The sequence below is a fragment of the Squalius cephalus genome (genome assembly GCF_949319135.1).
Source record: "Squalius cephalus genome assembly, chromosome: 11".
In the NCBI taxonomy this organism is placed as follows: domain Eukaryota; kingdom Metazoa; phylum Chordata; class Actinopteri; order Cypriniformes; family Leuciscidae; genus Squalius; species Squalius cephalus.
Window position 1 is genome coordinate 7,156,725 of NC_137132.1, and position 27,986 is coordinate 7,184,710.

General features: G+C 38.7%; 1 protein-coding gene across 1 annotated transcript; it reads left to right on the forward strand.

Moving 5' to 3' along the window:
• Positions 1-19,289: 19,289 nt before the first annotated feature.
• LOC307167271 (cysteine and histidine-rich domain-containing protein 1-like) lies at positions 19,290-27,957 on the forward strand (the record flags this gene model as incomplete). Its single annotated transcript, XM_079886257.1, has 9 exons — positions 19,290-19,298; positions 19,832-19,992; positions 20,101-20,204; positions 20,316-20,374; positions 21,284-21,354; positions 21,435-21,537; positions 21,626-21,745; positions 21,861-21,923; positions 27,444-27,957. The coding sequence occupies 9 exons, from the start codon at positions 19,290-19,292 to the stop codon at positions 27,609-27,611; spliced, it is 858 nt and encodes a 285-aa protein (XP_079742383.1). The 3' UTR covers positions 27,612-27,957.
• Positions 27,958-27,986: the final 29 nt, after the last annotated feature.

The window sequence follows — 27,986 nt, forward strand, 5'->3', positions numbered from 1 at the left end:
ACAAAAAAACAGTGATATGAGTGCGGGCTGCGATTTGATCCAGAAATCAATCCGGAGGGTGAGTGTTTGTTACACTAATCTAGTTACAAAATTTATTTATAATCGAAAGTGTTACTTATTATTTTGTATACCGCGCTATCTATTATTTACCTTCATATGACCAAATGAGAGCATGACCAAATGAGAGCATGCATAGCTCTGGTTTCTTGTGTGTTGTAAGAAAAACAACGGAGTCAGAAATATATGCAGTCTTGTTAATAAGCTTGCTTTGTAGAATATAATGCATATACAGTGAGGAAAATAAGTATTTGAACATAACCCTGCTATTTTGCAAGTTCTCCCACTTAGAAATCATGGAGGGGTCTGAAATTGTCATCGTAGGTGCATGTCCACTGTGAGAGACATAGGGCCTAATCTAAAAAAAAAAAATCCAGAAATCACAATGTATGATTTTTTAACTATTTATTTGTATGATACAGCTGCAAATAAGTATTTGAACACCTGAGAAAATCAATGTTAATATTTGGTACAGTAGCCTTTGTTTGCAATTACAGAGGTCAAACGTTTCCTGTAGTTTTTCACCAGGTTTGCACACACTGCAGGAGGGATTTTGGCCCACTCCTCCACACAGATCTTCTCTAGATCAGTCAGGTTTCTGGGCTGTCGCTGAGAAACACGGAGTTTGAGCTCCCTCCAAAGATTCTCTATTTGGTTTAGGTCTGGAGACTGGCTAGGCTATGCCAGAACCTTGATATGCTTCTTACAGAGCCACTCCTTGGTTATCCTGGCTGTGTGCTTCGGGTCATTGTCATGTTGGAAGACCCAGCCTCGACCCATCTTCAATGCTCTAACTGAGGGAAGGAGGTTGTTACCCAAAATCTCGCAATACATGGCCCCGGTCATCCTCTCCTTAATACAGTGCAGTCGCCCTGTCCCATGTGCAGAAAAACACCCCCAAAGCATGATGCTACCACCCCCATGCTTCACAGTAGGGATGGTGTTCTTGGGATGGTACTCATCATTCTTCTTCCTCCAAACACGTTTAGTGGAATTATGACCAAAAAGTTCTATTTTGGTCTCATCTGACCACATGACTTTCTCCCATGACTCCTCTGGATCATCCAAATGGTCATTGGCAAACTTAAGACAGGCCTTGACATGTGCTGGTTTAAGCAGGGGAACCTTCCGTGCCATGCATGATTTCAAACCATGACGTCTTAGTGTATTACCAACAGTAACCTTGGAAACGGTGGTCCCAGCTCTTTTCAGGTCATTGACCAGCTCCTCCCGTGTAGTTCTGGGCTGATTTCTCACCTTTCTTAGGATCATTAAGACCCCACGAGGTGAGATCTTGCATGGAGCCCCAGTCCGAGGGAGATTGAAAGTCATGTTTAGCTTCTTCCATTTTCTAATGATTGCTCCAACATTGGACCTTTTTTCACCAAGCTGCTTGGCAATTTCCCCGTAGCCCTTTCCAGCCTTGTGGAGGTGTACAATTTTGTCTCTAGTGTCTTTGGACAGCTCTTTGGTCTTGGCCATGTTAGTAGTTGGATTCTTACTGATTGTATGGGGTGGACAGGTGTCTTTATGCAGCTAACAACCTCAAACAGGTGCATCTAATTTAGGATAATAAATGGAGTGGAGGTGGACATTTTAAAGGCAGACTAACAGGTCTTTGAGGGTCAGAATTCTAGCTGATAGACAGGTGTTCAAATACTTATTTGCAGCTGTATCATACAAATAAATAGTTAAAAAATCATACATTGTGATTTCTGGATTTTTTTTTTTAGATTATGTCTCTCACAGTGGACTAGGGGTGACCCCGAATAGTCGAAGATTCGATGCATTGATATGCGGAGCCTGATTTGACCACCGATCTCACAGTCGAATCTTCGCAGGTGAAACGAGCATCATACCATTTTGGCAATATGGGGGTGCTCAATGTCTAATTGCGCACAGAACTACTGGTTTTGTACGGTTATATTAAGTTATATACAGCCTTTAAATATGATAATGCTGTAAAAACAAACGTGAAAAGAAAGAAGCGTTCAATAAATATTTTTAACGTGTTTGTGAATAAATCCAACCACCCCTGTGACAGATTTAAGTTTCACTTTCCCTTATCCGTGACAAACGAGGAGCATATTGACGGCAGGGATTACTTAATGTCTGGATTAAGAAAATCTAAAATGTGGATGCACTTTGAAATGGTAAAAGATTATCCAAAAAAAGTTAAATGCAAGTTGTGCCAACAGCTCATGGCCTACCACTCATCAACAACAAACATGGCTTTCCACTTAAAACGGGTAAGTTTCTTACTAATAAAGACGGTTCACTCTTTCATATATAATGGCGCTTTTAATTTACGAATAGCAATATCATATGTTGGGACTTTATATCATATGTCTTTTTTCTAGATCCACCCACAGTATCAGACTGACGACGGCAGTTCATCTAGTAGTAGTACCGGAGCCGCGCCAAAACTAACTCAAAGAAAGCTAGATTTGAGGCCGCCATTGTCCGAGAAAAGGAAAAGAGAAATCACGGACAAAATTGCAGAGTTTATTGCGCTCGACATGAGGCCAGTGAATGTTGTGGACGGTGAAGGTTTTAAAGAATTAATGTGCACACTTGAGCCAGGATACACAGTTCCCAAAAGAGAGACGGTTATGCATGCGGTGGATGCGAAATGCGCGTCCATACGCGCGGAGGTTTACATGTTAATAAACAATTGCAAAGCAGTCAGCCTCACTACAGATATTTGGACTTCGCTGCAAATGGAGGCATATCTTACAGTTACAGCCCACTTTATTACTGAAGCCTGGCGACTGGAAAATGCTGTGTTAGCAACAAAAAAAATGGAGGAAAGTCATACAGCAGAACATATTTCACAAACACTGAAAGAAGTCATTTCTGATTGGGACATTCCAGGTACTAAGATCGTTTCTGTTGTCCATGACAATGCAACGGATATGGTTGCATGCACCAACTGGCCCAAGACCCATCGTGGGGAACTGTACAGGGAGTCCGTTGTGCGGGGCATACACTGCAATTGTGCATTAGCAGCGCATTAAAGAAAGATCCCTTGTGTCGCACTGTTGCTGCTGCAAGGCGCCTTGTTTCACACATCAAAAAAAGCGCAAAGGCCACCACAGCACTTGCAGAAAAACAAAGAGAACTGAATGTTGCAGAGCATAAACTTGTGCAAGATGTTGCCACTCGATGGAATTCTGTCTATCTTATGCTCGATCGCCTGTTAGAACAAAGGGGTGCAGTTTCAGCTGTGCTGACGGATTCAACTGTCAGCAAACGGTCCGACCGTGATCTAGAGCTCACAACATCCCAGTGGAGAATGGCAGAGGACATAGTCAATGTTCTCAAGCCAATGATCAAACTGACAGAGCTTTTGTCACAAGATATGAACACATCTCTGTCTGCCACTGTTCCGATGCTTTTGAACATTAAGAAACGACACTTGGTGGTACATGAAAACGACAGCGCTGTTACGAAGACCCTAAAGACTACCCTGACCGAGGAGATTGACAGACGATGGGAGCTTAAAGGCCGTCTTTTGGAGAGCAGTATTTATATCAAGGCTGCAATTCTTGACCCACGTTTTAAGAAGCTTTCTTTTTTCACTGATGATGAGCAAAGGAATGAGGCGTATACTATGGTGGAAAATCTGGCTGAGAGTTTAGCTGCTAGGCCTGTAGGCCTACAGGAGGTAGGTGATGACAGTGAATTGGTGGAGGAGGGTGATACTGCAGGCCCTTCAAGACAAGAAAAAGAGAAAGACCAAGTGATGTCGATGCTGTGTAGAGCCCGACCGATATATCGGCAGGCCGATATTATCGGCCGATATTAGGCATTTTCAAAACTATCGGTATCGGCATTTATAACGGCCGATAAATGAATATTTCAAAAATAAAATAAAAACGGACGAAACACCCTTCAACCATATTATGAGTGTTGGCGTTGTATAGTTTGTCCACCAGAGGGCACTCTACACCGTCCCTGTTGGCAACACTCGTGTATAACGCGCCACACATTCTGCAACCTGCTGATCCAGCCAGAGTCGGGCAGAGAGAACCGCGAGTGAGATCATCGGTGAAGTGTGTTCATGGTGAGTTGGTAACGACTCACGAGACATACATTGCTTGAATAACAATTAAAAGAACATCCCTATCAGTTCTCTTAACTCAAATAAGGATGACAAAATTCGTGACTCATGTCCAGTTTTGCTGCGGTTAAATAAGCCGAGAGTGAAGCGGAACAACGCGACGTAGGCTATATTCACATAAAATGTTAACACTGCAGTTCACAAAAGTTCATAATGTGCATGTGCTTTAATGCTTTGTCGGTTAAACATTTAATTTTAAATGCTGATGCGCTGTTCTAACGTGTGCGTTTCTCAGCGCGTACATGTGAAGCTCACATGCACTAAAAGCCTTTCTACCAGCGCCTGGATACTGGACTAAGTTATCTTTCGAGTATTATTGTGCTAATACTGTTATACACACAAGATTTACATAAACAAAGTCGGTTGTCTAAAGTGAAGGCAAAATTGAGAGAAAATCTGCTTGTCAAATGCGTGTACATTAGACGTGTCGTGCTCAGCTCTTAAAGAGACAGTAGCAATTGTAAACACATTGCCGCTTGTCCTTAAAGGGATAGTTCACCCAATAATAAAAATGATCTCATTATTTACAGGCACTCTAATGTTGTTCCAACTGTATTAATTTCCTTCTAATATTTTTCTAATATTAATAGTTTGAAGAATGTGGGTAACCAAACAGTAGCTGGTCCCCATTGACTTCCAAAGGAGAAAAATATACTATGGAAGTCACTGGGGTACATCAACTGTTTGGTTACCAACATTCATCCAAATAACTTATTTTCAACAGAAGAAAAAAACAACTTGAGAGAGTAAATTATGACAATTTGAATTTGTTGTCAATTTGAATGTGAAATTGTTGTTTTTGTTCAAAGGACTAAACGTTTAGTCTTAAAAAAAAATCTTAAGTTTGTATTTTTATACATTTTATTTATCAGAACTTTAATATATTTTGATGTTCCTCTGTTCTGTTGTGACAATAAAAGAAACAAGTTTCTTTTTAAAATGCATTATCATATTATTTTAGTTAAAACTCATAAATAACTACAAATAACTAATGTTAGGGAAATTTGTTAATGTTTTGTTGCGTGTTTCTGAAAAAAAAAAATATATATATATCGTCCGATATATCGGAATATCAGATTTTAAAACCAACAAATATTTGTACCGGTATCGGCCTTCAAAATCCTTTATCGGTCGGGCTCTAGTACCCATCAAAAGTTTGTACACACCAATTGTAAAGTGTGTCCAAACTTACTGTACTATAATACACATAAATAATATTGCTACTGTATTATAATATACACATAAATAATATCGGCCGATATATCGGTATCTGGCTTTTTTTTATCGGTATCGGCATCGGCGCCCAAAAATCCATATCGGTCGGGCTCTAATGCTGTGGACATGCACCTACGATGATAATTTCAGACCCCTCCATGATTTCCAAGTGGGAGAACATGCAAAATAGCAGGGTGTTCAAATACTTATTTTCCTCACTGTTTTAAGAACAGCAGGTGGAGAGTGACGTCACAGCTCCCGAATTAAATTTGTTATATCTGCGAAATGAAAACAGATACAGTGTTTGTTTTGACGGCACAAACCAGCACAAACTGAGCACAAACGAATGACACCGGTTTGGAGCGATTTGAAGGACATGGGGTGGAGAGTGACGTCACACAACCCAAAAAATAATGTTCAATATCTCAAACACCAAACCAGCACAAACGTTCGTTTTTGCGGCACAAATCAGCACAAACGCAGCACAAACGAATGGCATAGTTTTGGAAATTATTTCGTTTTATGGGGTGCCAACTTCACGGAGGTGTTTCACCGTCATAGGATGGAGGACGGAGGAGTGAGGAGACGAGGAGGGATATTGGGAAGCACCCTGGGTCTTGTGGACTTACAATGGCTGTGAGACCGTAGGGTGTCCCATTTGTCATTTTAGGTCTCAGAAGGGTGCTCGTGAGCGCCCCCTATGCGGTCGATTTGAAGACCGGCTGAAGACCGCGAGTGCTTAGGGTGCCATTTGGGACAGGGCCAATCTCTCTAAATCCCTCCTTTCCGCGAGCTACTCTGCTCTGATTGGCCAGACAGCTCAGTCTGTTGTGATTGGTCTACCGCGTACAGCGCGCGCAGAGCCGTGAGCGTGCGTGTTGAAAACAAAAACACCCATTGCCATAACAACGTCATCTCTGCGTGTCCTGAGGCTTCCTAGACAGTAACGAACAATGACATCGATTTTACCATATCAATCCGAGCGCGAGACCGAAGATAAAACACTGGAATAACTAGGCAAGGCAAGTTTATTTATATAGCACATTTCATACACTATGGCAATTCAAAGTGCTTTACAGAAATGAATTAAAATAATCGCAAAATAAAAGCAAGGAAAATTAAAAGAGTTATAAAAGAAATTAAAAGAGATATATGATACAGTTATAAAATGAATTAAAAGAGTAAAAAGATGAGATAAACTTCTCATCTGGCAAAACACCGGTGTATCATATTTTACACACCTCTCAGTTTTACTCTGAGATTTGAATGAACTGATTGAATTGAATGAACTAGTTATTCAACCCGAACCTCCATCGTAAGGACGACTCTAGCAGGACGTCTCTCAGTGATACACTACCCAGTTTGAGGTACATTATGAGATGTTGCAACTGTAATTTCTTTTATTTTATTTATACTTATTTATTTACAGAGTAATTTTCTAGTTCATTGCGGTGAACTTGTGGAAACTGTATCAATTACAGTGTATACATTAGCCGAGCTCTAGCGTGAATGACTGATGTAACATAAACGTTGGTAAAATAAATCTTGCTCCATGCTTAATCTTTCCTCAAAGTAGTGAGAACAACAGACAATCTGCATTAAAGACACAGTTAAAGGTAGTAGTGGCCCACAACTGATTAGCATTAACCAGTATTAATAATGTGAGTTATCCAGTTAGCAGAAGACCTACACAATATAAAACTCAAAACTAAGTATTTTGAACTCCATCTTTCAAGAGAAAGCGGTTTGCGAATACACTGAACTCCGAGATTTGAGAAGCAGTAGTCAGTGAAATAAAGGGAACACAGCAAAAGTTTAGGATTATACTGCGGTGATATCGTGGTGAAGATGAATTTTAACCACTGATTCTTCACATGCTCGTCCTTGGGCAGTGGAAAAAAACTGGCTTTACCTTCACATTGTAGAGCACAGCGTCTTCTCGACATGATGCTATCTAGTATCCACAGGAATCAGCTCAAGTGTTTGAGGTTCAAGTTTTCCCTGGTGTCTGCGCGCGCAATATGCTAATGTTTCGTCTTGACGTCACAACGAAACGGCTTATGACTCATTTGAAAAACGATTTGTTTAATTGACTCAGAGTCGACTCTTAATTTTGAAAGTCATATAAGTTTATATACGGTGCACTTTCAGATTTAAAACTTTGCAGGATGTTTTCATTCACTCAGAGCTATGTTACACACTACATGAAAGGTCATTTTCAAAAATCCATAATAGAGGCACTTTAATGCATGTAGTGTTACTCTCACATGAGAGAAGTATATGAGAGCACTTAGTTCATTTTAACAGTAATTCCATGTATCAACTTTAATCTATTTTTGTTATAGTTCAGTTCATCAGAAGAGATCAGAACCAGAGCCCAGCTGTGTGTCTATGAGGAGTGACGCGTCTATGGATAATATATTAAATTTTAAGAGTAAAGATACACAGACTGATCTCAGGTATTTCATTTCTATAAAAATATGATTATAGTATGGCATTTTATATGATCAGAACATTATCAGTAATATATTCTACAAGATATGAGAAATTCTTTTTGGACATTGCTTACAGTTGTTTTTTATGTGTAGCTAATATTTTAATGTGCCCAAATTATGCTATTTTAAAGTTTCCTAATGTTGTTTTGGAGTCTCCTACAACAGGTTTACATGCATCAAAGGTCAAAAAACTGTTTAATTTTCTCATAATATACATTTGCACATCACCACATTTTCAATGATTCTCAAACGACTCGTCAGATGAATCAATGGCCCTGTCCCATATGGCACACTTCATATGCACTTTTGGGGTGCTTCTCATTTCTTATTTGTGCATCCTCGTTTCCTTTCCTCACGTCTCAGCTCCACCCCCTGTAGGATGCGAGGGAAGACTGCAAGGAAAGAAAATGAGGACGGAATAATCAAATGTAACTTTTTTTTATACATTGGAATACTTGATCACTCGAGCGTCACTTCACCGCGTCAGCAGCAGCGCTCAAAGGATCGGTGTTTGGTGTTTTAAGCCCCCAACGGCGCCTTCCAGGCAGCGAGGGGATGGGTAGGTTTAAGGTTGAGGGTAGGGTTAGCTGCCTCTAAGGAGCCATTGGGGGCTTAAAACACCATCGAGCCAAAGGATCTGCCCTTATGTTGTTTAAGAAATTCATAATAAATAATAATAAAGCAAGATACCAAGATATAAGTGCAGGCTCAGAGGAAGACCGCGAGTGCTTAGGGTGCCATTTGGAACAGGGCCAATCTCTCTAAATCCCTCCTTTCCGCGAGCTACTCTGCTCTGATTGGCCAGACAGCTCAGTCTGTTGTGATTGGTCTACCGCGTACAGCGCGCGCAGAGCCTAGGCAAGGCAAGTGTATTTATATAGCACATTTCATACACTATGGCAATTCAAAGTGCTTTACAGAAAGGAATTAAAATAATCACAAAATAAAAGCAAGGAAAATTAATAGAGTTATAAAAGAAATGAAAAGAGATATATGATACAGTTATAAAATGAATTAAAAGAGTAAAAAGATGATATATAGACCCCTTTTCAGTTGGTAAACATGGTGACATTTTTTTGTGGGCGGGGCTTAGCTGGAGGCAGAACGATCCCTCTGGCCTCTTCTCTAACGTTAGTGTGCAAGTTTTGTTAGCTTGTTTTTTAACAATGACTGAAGAAAATCCAATTTTATCTTAATGTGCAAGGTCACTCACTGTCCAGGACAGCGATTGTTATTTGCAAAAGTTAATTTTAACGGACATCCCAGATTGGCTGACCTGGCATACACGCTCATTCAATGGATGGACGATCTGACAGGATTAAGGTCATCGCTACCTCCGGTTGAGTGGCCTGACTTCTACACCTACCCGATAGAGAAACCGAGGGTAAAGAGAAACTGAGGGCATATACATATTAAGATGCCTATAACTATACTAAATGGTCACGTACATGACTTGTGTGGTAACTTAGCCTACGATCCGCAGTTCTGTCTAGCCAGTGCCAAGGCCAGACAGAAGACGACAATGTAAAGTGACATTACGGTGCCATTTTAATGGTGTGAATATTTTCTAGAAATAAAAATTCCAGATACAGCATATTCATTTTTTAACTATGTATTTGATTACACTTTCTTACCAGGTTCTTCAAAAAGTCTAGTCACAATCAATCAAAACAATGTATACAATCATAGATGATTCACAAATAATCACAATAATTTAGAAAACATTATGCGATAAAATTTTAAATTGGAGCCTGTACTCCGTCGATTCTTGTACCCAACAACACAACAAGATGACATTTAATAACAATAATAATAATTTAAAGGAGAACTCCGGTCAATTTTAACATTGTGCTCATTTTTTTGTGCATTTGGAGTGCTGTCAATACAGAGAACAACGACAAAAATCGGTGTTGCCTACACCGTGTTATCCTCTTTTTAAAATTTACACCCTGTTGACTTCAATGGGGCAAGTTTTAAACCTGCTTTTAGCCTCTTAACATCCTTTATGTGTTATTACAAGTGCACAGCCAATGTGAGTGATTCCTTCAGAGTGAACACGAGTGAATCTGACTGCAGTAGATGTGCAAGATATAAAATAAAAGTGATGTTATTTCAGCCAGCGCACATACCTGTATTTACATCCTGTTTTCGGTCAAAGTCCATAGTAATCGATTGTCGAGTTCACGCGCATTGGTTTAGTACCTATGATCATGCGCGTGAACTCGAATTTGAATTGAATTGTGAACTTCTCAAGAATGAGACTTTACAAGATGCAAACAAAAAGAAATCACTGGACGTGCTGCTGACGAACCTCATTGTGGGGAATCTGCTTCCCTCTGCCCTCATCTGGATCACCTCCAGACCAGCAGCAGCCGATCTCGTCCCCTCTGAGTGTGTCCATCGAGTGACAGAGGTACGAGGCTTCAATGATCCACAGAAGGAGGAATACTTCAGGAAAAGAATCAGTGATCAGAGTCTGGCCAATACAATCATCACACACCTGAAGTCATCAAGGAGCCTCTTCATCATGTGCCACATCCCAGTGTTCTGCTGGATCTCAGCCGCTGTTCTGGAGAAGATGTTGAGCGAAGCAGAGACTGGAGAGATTCCCAAGACTCTCACTCAGATGTACACACACTTCCTGATCCTTCAGACCAACATCAAACATGAGAAGGACTATGAGAAGAACGTGACAGATGAAGACATGATCCTCAAACTGGGGAAACTGGCTTTTCAGCAGCTTGTGAAAGGCAATGTGATCTTCTATGAGGAAGACCTGAGAGAGTGTGGCATTGATGTGACAGAAGCATCAGTTTACTCAGGATTGTGCACTCAGATCTTCAGACAGGAGTTTGGCTGGTTTCAGGGGAAAGTCTTCTGCTTTGTTCATCTGAGCGTTCAGGAACATCTAGCGGCTCTATATGTGCATCTCTCCTGTACAATCAACAACATAAATGTGTTTGACCCAATCACCAAACAGAGTTCACAGTCTAAAGTCAAGGACTTGCTTCAGCTCATGTTTAAACATGTTTCATTATCTGAGCTGCATCAGAGAGCTGTGGATGAGGCTCTACAGAGTAAAAATGGACATCTGGGCCCGTATTCATAAAGATTCTAAGAATCCTCTCAGAAAACTCTTAATTTAGCTTAAAAACTTTTACGTAGGAGTCTTAGCTTAAGAGCAATTCGGGACTGATCTGAGAGCAACTCTGAGTAAGGAAAAGACAAAAACTTTTATCTTAGTAAGAAGGCGGGGTTGACCCCGTTGCTATGTATGACACAATCTTTTGAAGACTGTGATTGGTTGGTTGTCCAAGAAGGGGAAAAAAGTGATTTTAAGTATAGGGTCTATTCTAAGCCTTCACTTTGAAATTACATGCGTAATTTTTCCTATTTGACCGTTCTCACACACACACATTATATATATAAATCCTTATTTTATTAACCATGCTGTTGATTTCCTATAAGGTATTTGCTTGGCTTAGAATGATAAAAATTGTTCCACTCTTTCTAATTACACTGATTGTTGGCATGTCTATTTAAATGGTGGTTTGAATGTTGGTTTTAATGTATCAAACATGGAATTTTCCGAGTTGCCAAATATCGTAATGTAGTGATTACTTTCATTTCGGGCGCTATGGCATTTCTGCGCTGTGTTGGAGATATTAGCGTGTCTCTAAAAAGATCTGTCACAAACATGATCCCTGCATGATCTAATTTAAAGCGTCTTATTAACTCACTGTCATCCATTGTCTGCAACACATTTCTTCTCCTTCTTCGTCTTTCTGCCATTTTCTCCTCTGCTAAAGAAACTCTTAAGCCTCTTAAAAGTCCTCGTCCGTGCTCCTAACAATTTTGACCTTAAGACCTCTTTTAAGGGTTAAGATGCTTTCTGAATTACTTTTTTCTTTATTAGGATTTTTTCTTTAAATTTAAGAGTAAACGCCCACATTTCTAAGAATTTTCTTAGAATTTTGTCACTAGGAGCTACTCTTTGCATTAAGATTCTTTATGAATACGGGCCCTGGATCTTTTCCTGCGGTTTCTTCTGGGTCTGTCAGTAAAGTCTCATCAGATTCTCCTACAAAGACTAAGGAAACAGACAAGAAGATCTGACAGCAATGAGGAAACAGTTCAGTACATCAAGAAGAAGATCAGGACCATTAACTCTCCAGAGAAATCCATCAATCTGTTCCACTGTCTGAATGAACTGGGTGATCGTTCACTAGTGGAGGAAATACAACAGTCTCTGAAATCTGGAGGAATAAAGGAAGCCAAACTCTCTTCATCTCAGTGGTCAGCTGTAGTCTTTGTGTTGTTGACATCAGAGAAGAAGCTGGATGAGTTTAAAATTAAAGATTATGTTGGACGAGACAATAAAACTGAACAACTAAAGGTTCTTCTGAAGCTTCTTCCTGTGATTAAAGAATCCAGATCAGTTCAGTAAGTATAAATCAGAACAATCAGTTCACTGTTAAAACATCAGGAAAATAAAAGTTCATAATTCTTCAGTGCTGCAGATGTTGTCTAGAGTTCAGTGGTCAGTATTTGATGTGTTTCCTAAACCGTGACAATGTAAAATTCTTTCAGGCATTCAAACAAAGTCAGAAAATTTGTGTATGAATAAATAATTCAGGTTTACTAGTTGAATGTTCTTGCAGATAAAGAAGGAATTTAAATATTTAAAATAAATGATAAAGAAATTAAGACCAAGCAAACAACTGGAGAAACAGCTCATTTATCAAGTAGCTCAAATCTCCTAAAACATTTGATGTATGGTTTACATAGCAGAGTCATACATTTAAATGTTACTATTAGATGGACAATTAAACATTTATTTGATGTTTAGATTAAAGTTTACTAAAATTTCACATTTTAATTTTACTGTGAGATTAACAATTAAGAATCAAATCACTGAGTTTGTGAAATTAGTGATGGTTCTCTAGTAAAGTGCAGATTTAATGTGTAGCAACGACTCTTACTTAACAAGAACAGCAATATACAATGAGACATTTCAGATTATTTACAAGTCATTACAGTCCACAATCTCACAAAGTTCCATTATAAACAATAAACTTGTCTACACTGCATAAAGAAAATCGGTCTTTTTGTAAATGAGAGGATTCACAAACAAAAAAAGAGATCAGCAAGATTGACTACATTTCTTACCGTGGCAAAAACACGTTGTAAATAGAAACATTTGACCATGAACCTTGAATAAGAATTTTACATTGTTAAATTATATTGGAATTGACATTTGTTGGAAAACTATTTGATATTTGGTTTAAATTATGCTATTTGATTTTCATCTCTCTACAGGTTGAGGAATTGTGATCTCACAGATGAAGGTTTTGCTGCTCTGACTTCAGCTCTGAGATCAAACCCTGAACACCTGAGAAAACTGGATCTGTCTGAGAATAAAATAGGAGAATCAGTGAATCTGCTGTCTGATGTACTACAGAATCCTCACTGTAAACTGGAGAGACTGAGGTAAGATCATATTTGACTCTCACACATGAATCACAATGTAAAGTATATTTGAAGTGTTCAGCCTCTTTCTGCTGCTGTGAGTTCAGATTATTGAGCTGTAAATGATTGAACACATGTTTTACATCATCAATCAATGACACGTTTGGTGATGTGAGCTGCGTTACACACAGGATTGAAATGGTGGCTACAACGAAATCTCTAATGTTTATTTTGGTCATGGCTTGTCTTGAAAAACGAAGACAATGTGACGGTTGTCGTAGGAGAAGTCACACTGCAGGACTGAGAGTCAAATCTTCAGACACTGTCAGAATCTCGTCGGAGGGAAAATTTTATCTCAACGGTCATTAATTGGCTGTCGGTGAACATATCAAATAGAGCTGTACGATTAATCGCAATTAACATGAAATCGATTTTGCTTATTGCTATTATGAAATCGCAAAAGCTGTGATTATTTATTATGTGCAGCTTGTCAGTGACGTACAGCTCTGATCAGTAGTAAACACTGCTCCATCTGAAAGCACTGCGAGTCTGAGTCGCTTTTAATGTGCATTTGAAAAAGAAACACACATCAAACATCTTTCCAAACATGAGAAGCATTTATGAACCTCTTGTCCAACAAAAAGACAAACTAATGATCAAACAAGAGGTGTCGTGTCACGGTTAGAAAATAATAATAAAGTGCTAAGATTATCACAAATAAACAAAAGATTTTGATGCATGTCATTCATATTAAATCGTATATTCCACCCATACCCGCTACAATTGAGAATCACTTTAAACATGCAGATGAAGTTAAGACAATTTGATGCATTCCCCTTAATACACAATAAAACAATATACAATAAGATTCGTTAACAACGTACCTCCTGGTGTTCTTCTAAAATGAGAGTGAGAAACCCGTGGGAACGGATTGTGAAAGCGTGGGCACGGTTTATGAATTTGTGGGTACAGATTGCAAAAACTGAAGGCACGGTTTACAAATCTGAGAGCTCGGATTAGAAACTCGTGGGTACGGTTTATTAATCTGTGGGCACGATTTGTTAAACCGAGGGAACAGTTTGAGAATTCGTGAGTACGGTTTATAAACTGAGCGAACGGATTGCAAAACCGTCGCCACAGATTGTTTTGTTTTTTTCTCACAGGTGACTTCCCGGGCTCCGTAGATCTGATCTGAACTGAGAGAGTGAAGTGTGTGTCTTTGTTCTCTACAGGTTGAGATGTTGTGGCGTCACAGATGAAGGTTTTGCTGCTCTGACTTCAGCTCTGAGATCAAACCCTGAACACCTGAGAGAACTGAGTCTGTCTGGGAATAAAATAGGACATTCAGAAGTGAAGTGTCTCTCTAAACTGAAGGATGAACCACATTATAAACTGGAGACATTACTCTACTGTGAGTATATTTTTATTTCAAGCCTTTAAATTGACCCAGAAAACCACAACAGGCCAATCGTGGCTTAGCAACCGTAACTAGGCACGGGAGGTCTGGCAAGATTTCGAGCGAGGGAAACATGCCGAAGCGTTGTGCGTATGGATTGTCCTAAAACCCAAGGGGAGAAATGCCGGGCGTGGATCAAGCAGTGTGGGAGGCCCCATTCACAACTAAATGTTGTAGATTAGACCCACGACGTGTGAGCAGTAGCCTGGCGTGCTAAAAATATAAGCGGGAGAATGTTATCATTGCAAAGTGGTTAGGCTAATGTCTTGTGTTTATTCCACAAGATTTATGGATAAGCTGTTTGATTTATAATTATTAGATTATTTTCAAATTTCACTTACCCTGCTGTGCATTGAACAGCTGTTCCTCAATTTGTGTGTTTCCCATTTGAATGGTCAGCGTATGAGGCGGCTGCTGCTTTCACTGGGACCTATAGGCTTTAGCTTCAATTTTGATTAAATTATTCTCTAATCGGTTGCATATTATGTCGTTGATATTAGAGGTCGACCGATATGTTTTTTTTCAGGCCGATGCCGATCTTTTGAAATTCGGGTCAGCCGATGGCCGATTAATGCTGCTGATTTATTTTGGCCGATATTTGGCCGATTATGTGCTTGTTTTTAACCTCTATTTGAAAGATAAAATGTAACACAAATAATTACTTAAGATAGACAAGATTTCTCAACAAAAACATTTATTGAACACTTGACCAATCTGCACTTGAACAAAAGACAAAAAGACCTTGAGATATGTTTGGTAATTGTACCTAAATGAATTTAAAATGAATTTGCTACATTTCGGATTAATATATTTGTTTTCCTTAAAATTTTAATTAACAGTAACTTAAACACTTTGACTGAGTATGTTTTTATGTTTCCACTGTTCGATCGCATCCGCGCCTCACACACACACACACACACACACACACACACACACACAGAGAGAGAGAGAGAGAGAGAGAAATATAAGTAAACACTTTGCGACTTTAAACACACACGACTTTTGGATCGCGCCCGCGCCACTCTCTCCCTCTCCCTCTCTCACACACACACCATATTCCAGCATTGCAATCTTTACATCGCAGCCTGCTTCAGAGCTAAGGCAGGGCTACAGATTAGGGGTCCCCAAAGAACCCGCGTATCTTAACAGTAGTTCCGCATTTTGCACGCGTGTTTTATTTATTTTTATACCATGTAACATTAAGCCTATTCTCAGTGTAAATTTATACACCGAACCGTGACGCCCGTACCGTTTCGGTTCAATACGAATACATGTACCGTTCCACCCCTAGTCTACAGTGAAATACAGTCACACATTACACTGTTTGGCCAGCATTTTAACCGTGTTTAATCCAGCTACTAGCTAAAGGTATGCTAAAGTTGCTGACTAGCGTCACGTTTCTAACGTCCGTTTTCAGAGCATCCAAGAGAATCACAGGCATAACAGTAGCACTGAAATGAAGCACAGAAATCCGCATTGATATTCGGTCCGGTAGATAATGGTCGTTAAGGCACCAGTGCCGTATTAGCACCGGGTCTGTCTGTAGCTACCCAACCCTAGCGACGACGACGCTAGCAAAGCAAGCATTTAGTGACAACCCTCTCAAATATAAGACACACAAAACAAATAAAAGTCTCAGATTCTCTGTCTGTAATTGCAAAATTCTTGCTTACTTATTGTGACATGATAGCAACCCTTCTGCTGTGCTAATGCAACCTCAACTATGCTATCAATATCCAAAGTAGCCGAACGTCATGTCGCCTATTCATATTTTTTCTCGAAGTTGGCAGTAACGTATCAAAAGGTTTTAATTAAATATAAAGGAGTTTTCTCCAAGGAACTTAGCTCTTTCCTTAAGCACTGGATGATGTCTGCTCACTCTGCTGGAGAATTACTCTAGGCGCAGCGTGCGTCGAACACGTGTTCCACAACAACAACAACAACACTAGGCTTTAAATTATTAATTATTAATGATCTCCTTGGGAATGTATGACACCAGTGCATACATACAGGGGCGTCGGACTGGGGGTAAAACCAGTACTGATTACCAGGGCCCCAAGGGGAGAGAGGGCCCTTGAAAAGTCTGGAATATATTTTATTTTACCTAGATATTTTCATTTCCTAATTAAATTAAATTTCATAATGAATGTCAGATGAAATGTAAAGTTAGTGTATTGGCTGAATAACTTGATTGACTGACTGGTCCCACCCCTTGCTAATGAGCCAAATGGTTAATCCATCTGCATGCATTTTGTTTATGTTAGTTAGTTGAGCATCTGGTGGAGTGCAAAAATTCTGCTGTAGAAATGTCTTTCTCAAAGAAAGCCAAATCAAACCACCAAAAAAGAAAGGAAAGACAGGAGAATTAAAGAAATCAAAATGAGGGGAAACAATTGGTAACTGACTTAATTTCAAAGAAAGGTGAGCACAAACTAGAACACGATATCTATAGTGCTAAATTGCTTGAATATCTCCGCGATCATTAGTGCTAAAAATGAACTGAGACAACCCATTGAAAGAGCAGAACATACACTTTCAGATGATAATTTGGTTATACATGTAATCAGAGGTAAAGGCTAAATAAATAAACTGTACACTAACAATGCTGTTTGCATACAACACACCATTATAATAGCCTTAATTGAAACCTGTTTAATTTTAAATTAATAGGCTATAATAGCTCAAATTAGCAATAATTAGTCATTTTAAAGCCTACGTTGGGTGTTATACACCCCTGCATACATACTGTAATAGACATGCCAGGCGCGAAAGCTTGTCAGGCGTTGCAACAGTAACTAAGGAGGGCGGGGCTTAGCGAAGGGTCAATTGGAATTAATTCATTCTGATTGATGAATCCAAACATAGTGTTTACATGAACGATAAATAAAATGATTGGGTTGATGTGTGTGTTTATATGTCACAAGCTTCAAATGGGAATTGAGTTTTTGACATGCACACACAAATTTTTCCCGCTGTTTGCACAAACTATTCTCCTACTTTGTTTGTTTGTTTTAAACCACAGACTTAATATTTATATATGACGGGTCAGGTCCTAATTAGGAGACAATGAGCACATGAACCGTTGTGCCGTGCTGCTTATATTTATCACGCAGTAAAAACAGCCCTACCTGCACCCGAAACAGCCTGTGGATGAGAGTCTGAAAGAAGGACTGAAGGCCGTGAGATTGTGTTGGTCATTCATGACACTTCATTCAACAACTACAACAGCTCGTACGCATCATACATCATTACGTCATTGCACACACACAGAACTTTCCAGGTTCGGTTTTCAATCTGATCAAGTGTTTACATGTCCTCTCGATCGGATTAGAAAAGGAATAAACCACCCAATCCGATCCAAATTTCATTCAGATCGAGCTCATACGATTAAAGTGTTTGCATGAAGGCTTTTCAGTCTGAGCCGTCAATCTGATTGCTAACAGATTATTTGTTTGCATGAAAATGTGGTGTGTGTGTGTTTGAGTGATAAAGTGAGAATTGTTTATCATTTGCTGTTATTAATCTATTCCAGTTTTTCATTAATATCTCTGGCTGTAATTTGAATATATTAATATCTCTGGCTGTGTTTTCCTGAAATGATCTCCAGATGTGATGTGACTCAGTAATGTCTCATACTCATATGTGTCTGTCTGTGTGTTTTATTGTAGGACTCTCAGTGTTTAGACGTCAGTTCAGTTTCCTCAGGATCAGCTGATGGTGAATAAAGAGCCGCTACAGAGACTGAAGACACAGAGACACACAGCGATCTCACTGACGTGTGTGTGTGTGACTTCACACCAGTTTCTTGTTCTATAGTAATGGCTCATGAAAAGGAGTGCTGAAAAAAGCAGCTTTGAATTGTTTCAAATTTGTTAGATATTGATTACAATGTAGATCGTGAAACACTTAAAATACGTGGCAAACGGTTAAAGCAAAGTGAAAACAAGCCTTAGACAATAGATTTATTGTGCAATACAGACAATACAGAAAAGTGTTATAAGTTTTATCAAGAGTTTCACTACAGAAGAGATGTTGTAAATTATACCAGCAGAGGAAGACAACGATTATGCAAATAATTTCACTGAAAATGTATTTCTGTCAAATATTTTTTTTATTATTAATCTATTTTTTATATGATGATCTATTAATGTTTCCAAATAAATCTTCACATTCTTTTACCGGATTCTTGTTTTTCCCCTCCTGCCTCTGAACACAGGAGTTAATTACTGATTGCAATGTTAATTTCTATCATATTCCTCTTGATGGCAAGTATTTCTAAAGCCAATAACAAAGAAACAGTGATATGAGTGCGGGCTGAGATTTGATCCAGGATCAATCCGGAGGGTGAGTGTTTGTTACACTAATTTAGTTACAAAGTTTATTCATAATCTAAAGTGATACTTATTATTAGTATACTGCGCTATCTATTATTTACCCTCATACTCTTAGTTTCAATGACCTAACGAGAGCAAGCATGGTTATTGTAAACTGGACAGCACTGCATACTACTAGAGCTCAATGAATTATGTGCTATCCTCCTTATCAAGGGCTCTTACATTATAATAAAAGATCATCAAACATTATTTAATGTATAAAAGATCATTCATTTGTAAAGGAAATTGTCACATAACTTAATTCATTTGCCTTATTTTTTTTCCCTGAAACATTACTTGAAGCATTAACTTTAAAATATTTTTAGATTGTATATTTTTATATGAATTATTATTATTATTAAATAATAATAATTAATATATTAAACTGATATTTGTGATCACATGCCACGCTGACACTGCTTCACAAACATGCATATAATGTTTGTTAATATTATTTTAAGTGTTAATTATTAAAACTATTTTCTGTTTTGCACTGGTGTGTTTTAATTCTCTAACTCTCAGCTGCTAACCGATATCAGAACCATGTAAAATTCCTTTATCTCTTCGATATCCATGAATTCTGTCACTGAGATAAAGCAAATGCATGCAAATGTCTCCTGTTTTATGGCTCGTTCTCTGTCAGGGCTGCACTAAAGGTCCTCATAACAGCGAGAAGCCGCTTGAACCCGTGAAACCAGACGTGAAGGTCTCAGGAGAGAAGAAAGAGCTGGAGGATCTGAAGCCCAGGTTTAATGAGTATATCATCCAGGCCCCCAAACCACTGGAGTCCATCCAGAGACCCAGGTAACTCTTCCTCCTCTTCATCATCGTCTTCATCATCGCTATAATGGCTGCTAAAGCTGCTTTGAAAGGATGTGTATTGTATAAAGCGCTTTATAAATGTTGTTTCAGCGCTGAGGAGCCGCTGGTGGAGCTGCAGAGGAAAGTCTCCCCGTCTCTGAACCAGACGCTCGAGAAACTCAGACTCGCAGACGCCGCTCAGCTCCAAGAGAAAGGTGACGTTACATCATTATAACCTTGCAGGAGGTTCTAGATTTATTCTCATTTTATTTAGTTACTTGACCATCTCATGCAAAACCTGACATGTGCATCTTTCTGACCTCCAGAAGAGGAAGGAAGTGAGGTCAAAATTGGGACGGCGTGTAAAAATGGAGGCTGCTCGAAGGTTAGAAGAACATTTCTGCTGTATGTTATGGTGATATAAGCTCCTGTTAGTTAAAGAGGACCTATTATGATTTTTCCATGTTCATCTTTCTTTAGTGTGTAATATTGCTGTTTGAGCATGTTTGAGTCCCTCCAGCAGGAGTTATTCTCTATATCAGTGTCAGTGTTTCTGAACTCCCTGAAATGCCTCCATTGTAGTCTTGAGTTTCTTCCGGGAACGAACACGTCACAATATTCCTCATTTAAATAATAAATATGCAGAATAAAGGGGCGGAGCCTGGTTGAGTTAGTTAGTAGTGTGTTGAAACTCGAGGTTATGGTAAGGGGCGGGACATTTCCCAAACACACTCGAAGCGCTTGACCAATCACAACACTCTGATACAGCCGACCAATCAGAGCACAGTGTGCTTTTCAGAAGGAGGGGCTTCATAGAGACAGGAACTAAACAGAGCGTTACTGACAGACTGGGAAGAGAGGAGCTGCAACAATGGAGAATATGGGAAAATAATGTGTTTTTTAACATGAAAGCATGAAAACCTATTCTTGTAGAGCCCAAAAACAAAATCAAGACATCAAATGGCCTCTTAAACATCATTAAATACATTATAACATTGAGTGATACATTTGTCACAGTATTTTTTAATCTTTGTTAATAAAAAATACAACTGTTCAATGTAATTTCAGGAACATTACATAATATTAACTGATACAATTTTAGATTTTATCTACAGTATTTGATCTGTCAGCATATTTGTAAATGAAGATTAATAAATGGTTTAGTATTTTTCATTGTTAGTTCACGTTTACTAATATACTTAATGTTAAGAGATGGAACCTTTCTGTATACAGTAGTATTAACCTTTTTTTAAATGAAATATGTGTGCTAATATTATGCCATTATGATTATCAGACATACAACGGACCAAAGACTGATGCAGAAACGTGTTCATATCATCCTGGAGTGCCCATCTTCCACGAGGGGTGAGGAGAATTTATAACTGATGCTGAAAGCGACTATTTCATCTTTTTAGTCGGTATTTTATGCACATGCATGGTTTCAGGATGAAGTACTGGAGCTGCTGTAAGAGGAAGACGTCTGATTTTAACTCATTCCTGTCTCAGGAGGGCTGTAATGAAGGATCACACCAGTGGAGGAAAGACACGGTGAGCCGAGCAATGGCTTCATGTCCATCAGGTCAATATCACATGATATACTATGATTCTCAAACACGTGTGTTTTCTGTCCCTGCAGGGTAACAAAGTGGCTCCATGTCGATTTGATTGGCACCAGACAGGAAGTCATGTGACCATGTCTATCTATGCAAAGAACTCGAATCCTGAGCTTTGTTCTGTGGAAGCGAGCAGCATCTCGGTGAGGGAGTTCGACTGTTTAAAGTGATATATGTGTGTTTGCCATTGTCCAGTGTGGTGATGTTCTTTATTAATGGTCTGTACTTTTGTTGTCTGATGAATGATTTTTTCGGCAGCTGAAAATGCGTCTGATCTTTGATGGAGAAAAAGAGTTTGAGCTGAAGATGAGCCTGTGGGGGGTGAGTTTCAGTGACCAGCCATTATCTGTCGGTAAAACACATTTACTGTCATTGAGATAACATTATTGATTTATTCATATTTTGAACTAGCTTTTATTTTTTATATTTTGAATTTTAATTTTAGTTAATTTGTATGTTTTTGTTCGTTTTTGATTATTTTTTTTATTAGTTTACTTTTTATTTCAGTTTTAGTTTGATATTTTAGTACTAAAATGTTGCCTTGCAAACGGCTGAAATACAATAAGATAAAGTTTTTTTTTTAAATATTTCATTTTATTTCCTTTTTTATTTTATTTAAAGTAACAAATCATTCTGTTTAGTTTTACTTTAGTTTAGTTTTACTAACTATAATACCACAATTTATTCAGATAATTTGATGATCTTATAAACTTTTCTTAATTACATTTTTTATCTTAATTATGATCTTAAAAAACATTTGTTCTAAAATCTGCTAAAGTGCTTGAAATTACTTTGTAGACAACAGTGTTATTCAACAGTGTATTTCAAAATCTACAAATATTAGATGAAAAGAAATACATTTGAAATGTTGAAAGAACTGAAAGAAATCATAGTTGAAGTGCTGACATTTCTAAAGCTGAAATAAAAAAAATTAAAGCTTAAAAGAAAACATAACAAAAATACTGAAATTAAAATGAAAGCTGAAAATAAAAATAAATAAATCTAATTCAAAATAAAACTATAATAGTATATAAATAATAGTATTAGACAAATATAAATTGTGCACACATTATTTTCAAATGTGATATTTTAGTTTATTTAATTTTTTTTAAATGAATGAGGTAGTGGGAGGACAATTAAATAATTAACTTAAAATATATATTACATACATTTGTTTAACTGGGTATTTCCCAGAATTCGGGCCTATTTCTGTCCAAAGGGTATAATTCTATTAAAAACGAATTAAATCTAATACATTTTAGCACCACTAATTAGTATAAACAAAAACAAGCCTAGACTTTTTTATGGCTGCTCTTACTAATGATTTTAACGCATTTTATTGGTGTTTTGTGGTACATTATCTGTGTTTTGATGTTGTCCACCACCAGAGTTTTCACATGTCGTGCCATATCTCAAACATTATTTATTACAAATTAATTAAAAAAAATATGCAAATTAATTAAATGTTACTTGAACTAATAAACTACATGCACAGATTAAGCATATATATGCATTTTGTACTTTATTTTGCTTAATTTCTACCTGTCCCATGGTTTAGCCGTCATTACCAACACGCTCTGCATAAAGCCACTTTCCTACTTTTTTTTCATCAAAAGTTTATTTGGTAGCCATGGTAACCTAATATCATAGTGGAGCACATGGATTTCAAGCTGCAAGACTGATGCCTTTATGTCCAGAAAAGTAAGTAAATCTACTCTTTATTCTTTGTGTTGGGCATGTACACATTATGCGTCATTACCATATGTGTTGTATTTCTGTATTTTTAAACATTTTTGGATTATTTTTATAACTTTAATAGTTAAAATGGTGTACATTACATGTAGAAAGCTAGCTACACTTGCTTAGTCATTGTCTTTGCTAGTAAAGCTAGTTTTTTGACAAAAATGTCATTACCAGCACAGTCATTACCAGCACATTACAGCTTGTGCTGGTAATGACAGGTTGTGGTGGTGATGACGGCAGATACATTAAACATACTGTTCTTTAAAGAATTTATGTTGAATACATTATGTTAAATGAATTAATATATATTTACCAATCAAAAGTCACTATATTAAGTAATGCATTTGTTTTTAAAATACTAAATTAATTCATTATAATTGTTGTGTTTAGGTGTGACATGGCTCCAAAAGCAGCTGCCCAAAGGTCCAAATCATACAGAAAACGTCTAAAAGATAATCCTGAGAAATATGCACAGTATCTGCAGAGCAGTGGCGGCTGTTGGTCTTTCAAAGAGGGGAAGCTCATTTTCAGCCTACATCATAAAAATTGTCCATTTATTTATACGTAAATTCTGCCCTATGTTCCTTTTCAAGAAAATGCTCTGTGACCCTGTCATACCAACTAGCCGTCTTTTCCAGTTACTCTCAATGGCCAGCAGAGTTAGGTATAATTGTATAAATGTAATAATATAATAAAGGTATAAATAATAATATAATAAAGTATAATAATACTACTAACATTTTTTTTATTATTATTTTAATAATTATTTTTTTATTATTACTTCTAATAATAATAATAATAATATAAAAAATAGAATAAGTAATAATATAATAAAGATATAAATGTATAATTGTGTGAATTGTATTATGAAAATTGGCTAGCAATTTCGACAAGCAAATACAAAGAAGTTTGACTACATTTGCAAAATCTGCAATGGGACTGAGCTCGAACAGCTTCAGCGTCAGCGACTTTTTATTGTATGAAATCGCTGTCAATCAAAAGGAGATGCAGCCTTTCGACAGACCCTCCAATCATCACGCAGAAGCCCAGAGTCCAGACCAGCCCACTCCTCATTCACTCCAGAGACGGTGAGCGTCCGTGGGCGGGACATAATCGCAGCATTTATCCAATGACCATCTAGTTTTGAAGCACTGAAAAAAAACAGTTCGAAGCAGCCCCATTGAAGTCAATGGACGCTGGGCTTCAACAGGGAAATGCACTGTGAAGCCACGGGAATGTATGAGAAGGAAATCCATTTAGCTGACCTGCTATATGTAACTGATTCTGAACGAACTCGTCTTTGAGATGAACGTGTTCTAACGCATTTTTAGTCAATTAAATGTTAACACAATAGTACATATTTGACCATACATTTTTTGACATTATAGGGGAAGCCGAGCTTCCCTTGTAGTCTTAAAGAAATCCCCACTGCTGCAGAGTGAGAAAGAGAGATATCGTAGAAGAAGAGAAACAGGAAAATTGAAATCTGTTTCCCTATTGAGCACGCGAGAACACAGATGGAAAGTTAATCAACAAAGGAAGAGAGCTAAGGACAGAGAAAAAAGAGAAATAGAAAAATATCTTTCAATGAAAAGTCCTCCAGGATCTCCTGATATCCGTACAGTATGTGAGGGCAGACAAAAGGCTAGAGGGACCAGGGTGGAGCAGGCAGTGCAGACAGCCAGGGCGGAGCCGACGGAGGGAGGAGCCATGGTGGAGGCAGGGCTGACAACTAAAGGGGGCCGACTGACGGGGGCAAAGCAGGTGGAAGAGGAGACCAGGGTGGAGCCGGAGAGCCAACGAGACAGGGCAATGCAGAGGATCTGGAGGGACTTGGTGATGCAGATGGCTCTGGCGACTGATGCGCAGGCGGGGATCCAGAAGGCCACGGTGAAGCCGGAGTGACCGAGGACCAATGTGGAGCTGGAGGGAGAGAGGAGCTCAACGGAGCCAGAGGGACGAAGGGATGAGGTGAAGCCAGAGGAGGGTAGTCCCAAGGCGAGGGCAGGGCGAGGAATGACTAAGGTGGAACCGGGGGGACGAGGGAGCCCGGCGGAGCTGGTGGACTGATGGGCCACGGCGGAGATGAGGGAGGCAGGAGCCACGGCGAAGCCAATGGTCTGACAGGCCGCAGCGGAGTCCCGGGTCGAGGAGGTCGGTGGCGGAGACCGGGGATCCACCGACCCTGATTGAGTGGGTGACAGGCAGACCCACGGTGACTCCACTTCCCCGAAGGTTGTTAGAGGAGCAGAGGGGCTGACTGGCAGTGGTGGAAGAAGGGTTGAGAGGAGGCAGAAGGAAGGAGTTGGGAGAGGGAGGCTGGGTGGGAATTCAGATTCAGGACAGAAGATTCAGACTCAACCGGACTGACGTGAAGCGCAGGCTTGGCAGGACTGATGTGAAGCGTCTCTGGCTCGGCGGGCTCGACGTGAAGTTCAGGCTGGTCAGGCAAGATTCTCAGGCTCGGTAGACATGATGTGAAGATTCTCAGTTAGGTTAGACGAGATCCAGGAAGGGCGGTCTCGGCGGGACGAGACTCTGGACGGGTGGTCCCGGAGGGACAAGACTCTGGACTGGGCATGGCCGCGGCCATCTTGGCTGAGGGCTCAGACGGTGAGGTGTGAGGATTCCCTGGCTCTGGCTGTGTTCCTGATCAAAGCCTGACACTTTTCAGACACCGGAGGACAGTTTCCCTCCAATTCAGTCCCGTGGTGTCAGGGAGATAAACGGGACGGTTGAAACTAGTGACCCCGATCAGGAACAAGCAGGCTGATAAATGCAAGATGACAGAAGTTCATTGTGAAACTAAAAAAATCAGTGCTCTCCTGAGCCACCGAAATAAACTGAGCTCTATCATCCATTTTGGAGGTACGTAGATCTGTTACTGTGTGGTGCAGGCAGAAGAAGATGAGGACACAAAAGTTCCAATACAAACTTTTACTTATAATAATTTCCAACGGGTACAGACAGGCAGAAGGTTACACACACCAAAATAGGACTAATAGGACTTACACAAACAGAACACAACTGTGACAACCTGGTCTTAACTGCCCTCCTGTTTCATGTTTTTTTTTATTCAACATGGCTATGAAATGATTAAATAGTCTGTTTAGACTATAATAATACCGAACCAATCCTGTTCACAAGGAACACAGTTCATGTTTGGTCTTCCATAATCAGATTAAACCATGTTATGATGTTTAAACAGATTACTAGCTGGTGTTTTTTTTGTTGGTCTGAAGTCACTTAGGCTCTTAAATTAATATAGCTTAATAGCTTATGATCAGTGATTTGTCATCACCGCAACAAACTGTCATTACCAGAACTGCAGTGTCATCCCCATCACCATACATATTTTTGCCAATAAATTATGTATAAATTACAAAAACATCCTACAATTATATATTTCTGACAATGTTGGACAGTCTAAATTATCACTGCATTAAAAAGTTTTGATATATGGCATTCACTTTAAATAAGCTTATATTCCAAGCCAGGGTAGAGTAATGAATCAGAAATTTAGATACTTAAATGACTATAATTCATCTTACAAGTAAAAATCAACAATCCCATTAAGTTCAAGATAAAATAGATTGTTATGTGAAACCACAAAATGTTTTAAAAGCACTGATTTATCATTTAAGTTTTATTTTTTACATATATTCGATGATGTGATGGTAATGACACATTTACTTGACATAGTTAAGAAAATGGCAAAAAATCATAAATTCCCTTATCTTATGGTCCCAACCAAGCTCATAACGTCGCTCCTGACTTAAGGACTGATAATTTCATGTATACCAATTAGTCAAATTTGGAATTTTAATTTTCAAAATTGCAGCAACCCAATTTGGCCCTTAATCTGAGAAATGCCCAACTATGTAATTCTCCCATTTATTTATGCCAATATTTGATTGGATTACATTAGTACTAAAAAGTTAGAAAAAGAGACTTAACACTTTCAAGTCAATGATTTACAATGTGAATTTCATCCATTAGATGGCGTTATTAGATGTTTTGTTAAGAAGAATTCAAAGTTCATGATTTTGCAGTGTATTTGGGTTATTTTTTGTTGATATATGATTGTGTGTTTGACAGGTGATTGACATCAGTAAGAGTGTTGTTAACATGATGGCCTCTAAAGTGGAGGTGGTCATGAAGAAGGCGGAGCCTATAACCTGGGCGCGGCTGGACACGCCCCCTCCAAAGCCTCAACCGACCAATGAGAAGAAAGAGGATCAAGACCAAGAGAAAATGATCGCTTGACTCCCGCCGACTCGCTCAGGCTCTCAGACAGCAGTGATCAACTAAACCTGCATCCTCACCCGCTGTATGATCTGGCAAATCTGTGAGATTATTGATTTACTTTATTGGAGTTCATAATAATCTGATAATATAGATTGTGTAGGATGAGCACAGCCGCAGACTGTTCTTGCTTTACACTCTAATCAGTTTAGATGTGAATGAAAACGAAGCTGTGAGGGATAGAAGTACATTCACACCATCTTTACATTAATATTATAGTAATATTAAAACTTCATCAAAATATAGTAAATATCAAACTAATGCTTACAGATACCAAACTAACTATCTTTAACTGTTGGAGCTGCTGCAATTTCAGTTATTTTTATATCACATCAC